The sequence below is a fragment of the Astatotilapia calliptera genome, chromosome 11, assembly GCF_900246225.1.
Source record: "Astatotilapia calliptera chromosome 11, fAstCal1.2, whole genome shotgun sequence".
Classification (NCBI taxonomy): domain Eukaryota; kingdom Metazoa; phylum Chordata; class Actinopteri; order Cichliformes; family Cichlidae; genus Astatotilapia; species Astatotilapia calliptera.
This window is the reverse complement of record NC_039312.1, coordinates 30276731-30283225: the sequence shown is the minus strand read 5'-3', so window position 1 is coordinate 30283225 and position 6495 is coordinate 30276731. Positions and strand designations below refer to the sequence as shown.

The 6495-nt window shown below is 36.3% G+C and overlaps 1 protein-coding gene across 1 annotated transcript; it reads right to left on the bottom strand.

Moving 5' to 3' along the window:
* Nucleotides 1-1171: 1171 nt before the first annotated feature.
* Nucleotides 1172-6495, bottom strand: LOC113032679 (fucolectin-5-like). Its single transcript, XM_026185709.1, is given in 7 exon segments — nucleotides 1172-1499; nucleotides 1922-2105; nucleotides 2108-2194; nucleotides 4335-4489; nucleotides 5071-5356; nucleotides 6009-6089; nucleotides 6267-6495. Coding segments are annotated over 6 exon segments (942 nt in total). The 5' UTR covers nucleotides 6073-6089; nucleotides 6267-6495; the 3' UTR covers nucleotides 1172-1333.

The window sequence follows — 6495 nt, the reverse complement described above, 5'->3', positions numbered from 1 at the left end:
CACCAAATTAATACACGCAAGAAACAATCAAACCTATGCTGACAATTTGAGTTTGTATTCCCTCAGCTGCAGACTCGCTGCTGTTTAAATGTTTGAGAGCAAAGATTAGATATAAAACGTCAAACATAGACTAAGGCAGGGGTAGGCAACCTTTCTGATGATGAGTGCCATTTAAATTTTCCTCAGAAGCCAGTGTGCCATATGAGTGCATTAGCAATAAATTTAATAACGCTCTATATTAACAGTTACACACTATATAGAACCACTTTATAGAATTATATTTGTTCGCAGATGTTGGCAGCTATCAGCGAATAGTTATCAGCTATTTTGAAACAAAAAAAAGACACTCTTTATCCATAACAGCAAATGAACTGTACAACAGAAAATACAAATGCTATTTATGGTCTCCTCACAACAATGATAAGTAAAAAAAACTGGGCCAATATGGCATATTTGTTAAGTTGTAGTTGGTGACAAAAGAACGGGGTATTTTAAAACTTTACACCACCACCACCATTGCAGCCTGTGATTTGAAATACATTCTGGGATATCTGGCTGCCCCAAGTCCACACAAGCAATCGATTATCTAGGATCGACCTGTCTTGACTTAACTTTGCACGGCAACCAATCAAATGTTAGAGAAGCTGCAGTGGCACCGTTAACCCCGCCCACTTAGTTTGATGGGTGAGGCTGACAGATAAAATGATTTCAAGGCCGGACATGAAGGGGACAAAAAGTGCCAAAACGAATTAAATAAATAAATCATTAAATAATTAATTAAAACTGTCAATAATTATTTAAATGTGTTATTAATTAATTAAATATGTCAATAATGAATTAAATGTGTCAATAATTAATCAAATGTGTCAATAATTAACTAATTAAATGTGTTGTAAACATTTATCTAATTAATTATTGCCACGTTTAATTAATTATTACCACATTTAATTAATTATTTAATGGTGTATTTAATTAATTCATTATGGCAGTCCTGGCGTTCCATATTACGGTGCTTTAGATTGTAAGGTAAAAACCATGATAAAGAGAAAACTTCAAACAAAAAACTTTTACATTCTTACAATATAAATATTATATTGTACGAACGTGATAATTATGTATATTGTAATAACGTGATATTATGTTGTTCAAACGTGAAAAGTATATTGTTAGAACAATAAAGTTTTCACGTTATAACGTAATATAGCTCTATTTTTCTTTTGGGTGGCAGGTCTATGCTTCCGTACCCTATGAATTTGGGAAAACATTTTCGAGTTACTGTGTATCTAAAACTGTAAGAGAAACCTTGCACAGTTATTCTTCACAAGCTTTACAGCTAATCGAGGACAGAGCCATACACTTCCACCTCACACAGAGTCAGGTATTCATGTCTTCCAGGGATGACTATGTTAACATAGCGGCCATCCATCCCCATCCCGTCACTTGCGTTACAGTGGAACTCTTGAATGGAACCTCCTGGGATGCTTGAGATCACAGCACACCTGGCAGAAGAAGCAGAGATTATTTGGTTAACCCAAGACGTTTACCAGGGCGTTTCACATTGGATTCTTCACTTGGCAGTGTGGAACTGCAAAATTTGACAACCCCAAAGGTGATATTGGGCAAATTAAGTCAGATAAGGTTCTTGCTTTCTATGAGTGGAATCACAGAAATTTTTGTTCATACTCATTTTCTGTTTGGATTTTGGTATTTTCCTTTAAGAGGACTAATATTCTTTACCTCATTTATTTGGACTCCCACATTAACCTGAATATGGTTCACATTTATGATTTGTATTTTATCAACACACTGCTGTACAATAAATTTGCTCTCATCAGTTTTGGAAGATGCAAATGTCCCTATAGTTCCAGTTTGTAATTAATTTAATTTCTATTAAAGTTGCAGTTTTTAGTGTGCATTGTACCTGGGATTATAGTTGCCATTGTTTTCAAGAGAATCTCCGATGCGGATCTCGGCTCCATTTAGTCGTTCTGGGAGAGAATCTATTACATTCAGTACCTTAACAGAAAAAACTTTATGGGTTTTGCGCAGATCGAGTCGCCACCAGGGACTGAAGTCAGGTTTGGTATGAGTGCATGATGCCCCACCCCATAATTTCCATCTATGGCATTATAGGCAATACCAATTGTATAGAGTGAGGACTGTGAGGCTTTTCCTTGAAGTGCAAGATTTTCTCCTGCAAAAGAACAAATTCATGAAAAAAAAAATTAAACATTGATGTCTTGTCAATAATCATGTTTCGGCGTCAAGAAATGCATTAGATTCAATTACATTTTTCAATTCAGTTTTATCTATAGAGAAACATTTACTTTAAAATTATTTTTATTATAAGGTAAAAAGTCTAAAATACCCGAGATAAAACCCCAACAATCAGGTGATCCAACATAAGAAAACACTTGTCAACGGTGGGAAAGAAGAACTCTCTCTTCATACAAAGAGACTCTGCACAGAACCAGGCTCAGGGAGGTCATTCCATCTGCCTTCACTGGTTACACCTACCAGCCACCAAGGAGGCATCCAAGTCAGATGCCAAACCACCTTAACTGACTCCTTTTCATGTGGACGAGTAGCGACTTTACGTTTAGCCCCTCTCAAATGAGCTCCACACTGTATAACTAAGGCTGACCCCAGGTACCCCACAGAGAAAGCTCTTCGTATCTGCAGTTTGATTGTTCTGATCACTACCCAAAGCTCGTGGCCATGGGTGAGGGTTTGGGCATATATTTACCAGTAAATCTAGAGCCTTCCTTTCAAGCTCATCTATGTTTTCATTAGAATCGAAGATTGCAGCTTTCACTTTATTGCTAGAGCCACGCCACTTGTCCAGTTTGGGTCTGGAGTGCACACACAGCTTCCCCTCTAACCTGCCTAACACTTTTCCCAGGATGATTTTAATTCAAATCAGCTTTAATTACATAGCCACAATTCATAATAATAGTAATCACAATATCTCAGTGTGCTTTATATTGTAGAGTAAACCCCCTACAGTATCAGAGAGAGAATCACAGCAGTCATACAAGCCCCTTTGAGCAAGCCTTGGTGAACGTGGGAAGGAAAAAAAACACCCTTTTAACAGGAAGAAACCACTGGCAGAACAAGGCTCAGTGCTGCAAATGGTTGTAATGGAGGACCTTTCATCCAGTCTTGAAAACATACCTGTAGTTTAAGAAACCAATTTGTATCATCTGGTTCCAAACATAAATATAACTGCACAGCAGTGAAAATATATATGCTCTGACTTCTGATAACAATCCCTAATTGAACTTTTCTGTGAGCGAAAAACTGTTTACTTGTTTATATGAACAGTTTAGGATAACTATTGAATTGAATCTTTATTATGAACATGTTTAAAAAAAAGTGTAACAACAGAGAAATAAAAAGAGACAAACAAAGCATTACAAAAGGAAAACAAACCAACTACAACTACAAAAAACTTTCATGTTCAAAAAGAAGTAAGCCTAAACTTATTTAATCCCTCCCCCCTTCCCACTACCTAGTAATCAATAGATTTCTCCTTTTCTTCCTGTTTAAAATTTCAACACATTGTATTTACATATTGTACATATATTGTATTCTAGGAAATATGAAGTTACTTTTGTAAAATGTTTTATTCAGAGTTATCAAATGCTGCAGTGACGTCTAGCAATACACAAGTACAGAGATGAACCCAATCCCAGAGACAATAAAGAGATCATTGGTAACCTTTGCTAGTCCTTTCTATGCTTTGCTGAATTATGAACCTTTTCTTTTTCCTTTTTAGGCTGGACAAGAAAGCTGGAATAAGTAAAGGCTTCTGAATTAATGATTTAATTACTTCCACCTTAAAAGCCTTTAGCCTCTTAATACAGATTAACTGATCATATTTAAAATCAAAGCACTGATTAATGATAAGAGTTCTTTGTAGGAATGTGGACTAGTAGATATATTGATAGTGTGGATAAAGGCGTTACTGAAGTTAGTTCAGAGAAATCAATAGGAAGCAAGCAGTCTAAATAAATATCAGCAGTTACATAAATAAAAGAAAAAACATTTCTTTTAATTTATTTTAAATAAAAGAAAATTCATGAAGCAAACTCTTTGTCGTCATGGTTACAGTGATGAACACTAATGACGTGCTGGCTTTGCAGCTTTTTTTAGGAAATAAAGTACTGGGTGTTTTTTTTTCACGTTTCTATTTGAAATTGTTTAAACTTTATTGCACTTCATATATCTATTGTTAAACTGCTTTAATATCAGCTTGAAACTCTGGATACCGGAGTTTGGCAATATAGCTGCATACCGTGCACATTTACTCATGTAGTAGTTCAAATTCTCACCAGTTGGAGCGTGATATCCGTAGACTTCCACTTCACAGAGTGCGAGGATCCTTTCTGAACCAGGAAGAGTCAAAGTTACATAACGCCCCTCCACACGACCAGCGAAATTCACAGTGTAGGATTTGCCTGCACCAACTTCAGAAATTTTTCCAACCCTAACAAGAAATGTGTGAGAAAATACAATTTACCATGGCAGCAAATATCAGAACATATGATAGTCAGCGTGATCATTTTTAATTAGTTAAATTTGCTGGTAGCTCCAGAGCCACAGACATGGCACAGAGGGGAGATTGGAGTGAGTGAATAGGCCTTTAAGACAGGTGCCTGCTGTACTCTCAGTTTTCATACTGGTATTTCTTTTTTTTCTTTTTTTTTAAACTGTAAGCACTCCATAACTATAGCACAATACTCACAGAGTCATTGGCACTTCTTTCACTTTATTCTTCTTGTGTTGTGCTGACAAAATTGACAAAAACTGTAACTTAATATTCTCTATTTCAATATATAATGGAATGATTTAATATAGGAATCTATTGTAGGGAGTGCCAATAAAAAGAATATGGGCATCTAACAATGTCAGTCCTACAGCAACCTCTCCTGTTGCCGTTCAGGAAAACAGCAATAAACAAACACTGCAAAGGTAAAAATGAGTAAAATGCCAAAACAGGATAACCAGAACAAAAGACAAAGAATCACAGTGTTGTTGGTAATTCCTTATTGCTCTATATTTACTAACTTTGGGTTATTTAAGCCATCATTATTCAAAGAGTTGCCTATGTAGATCTCCAGCCCGTTGAGCTCTTCATGACAGCAGTCTCCTCTGTTGGTGATGGTGATGGAAGTGACAATGTAGGACTCAAGCAAGTCCACTCTCCACCAGGGGTCAGTCTGTTGATCGGTGTGCGAGCATGATCCATGGCGAAGGTCAGAATCACGGTTTCCATCAATTGCAGCGTAGGCAGCCGACAATACCGTACTCATACAGGTTGACTGGGTTGCTTTGCCACGCAGGGCCACATTTTCTGGCAATAGCATAATGCAAATGAAAGATATCATGAAAGGACATACATTCAAGCAAGCAGCTGAAAATGAGCACCCATCCAAATGTACCTCATTTAGTTACTTCCTCACGTAGTTAGCTTGATAACTCTGTTTACAGTAATACAGTGACTGTAGTATATGAACATATTTGGATAGGCATATTTGGTAGAGATGCAAAATATCAACAAACACAACTGCTGGTTAGTTTGCTTAGTCAGCAAAGTCTACCCATGATTCAAAATGATTACATAGGATGCTGAACTTGGTGAGCCAAAAGAATGGTTCGAAAGAAAGTTCTTACTGTAGAAACTAAAAAACTGACTCCTTCATGTGTTTTTTGGAAGTATTATTGTCTTACATGTTATGTAAGACACTGATGTTGCTGGATGCATTACATAATGCATCCAGCTCTAAACAAAAACTGCAGTAACTGCAAATAACTTAACACATTATACTCTGTTAAGTTTCTGTTATACTTCTTCACTCTCTATCTCTACCTGATGATAAACTCATTGCCTCTTATTAATAATAAGAGGCAATGAGTTTATCATTGTCATTTTCACATCACTATCTTTTACATATAACTACTTTTCCTTAAAAAAAAGAGTCCATATATACCCAGATTATACTTACGATAGGTGCGTGCTGAGGACATTCCCAGGAGAAGGAGCAAAACCAGTGATGGAATGTGTTTCATTGTTGCTACTGTTCACACTGAGAAAATAAAATACATTTGGGAAATGTGCTTGAATTCACCCCAACTTGCATATTTTTTAAACTCTAAACTAAATTTAAACAAAAATAAAACACATTTATGCGAAGTAAAAACAAACAGTGGCCCTCTTAACCCCCTTAGAGAATATTTTACGTGTTTAAATAAAAACTACATACCTTATAATCAGATGAGGAGCTGCTGTTAAGGATTGTTACTTATATTCACATCCAACCAGGGCACATGAGCTTTGTTTATCAATAACCCACCGAGGACTTTGTCCTTTTACTTGTAGAGATAAGGCTCATTTCAGTTACCAAACAAAATAGGGTATTGGGAGCTTCTGATGTTTTTGTAAAAAAGCATTGGTAAATGCAGGCTAGCTCTAAGGTTTATGGTACCATGCGT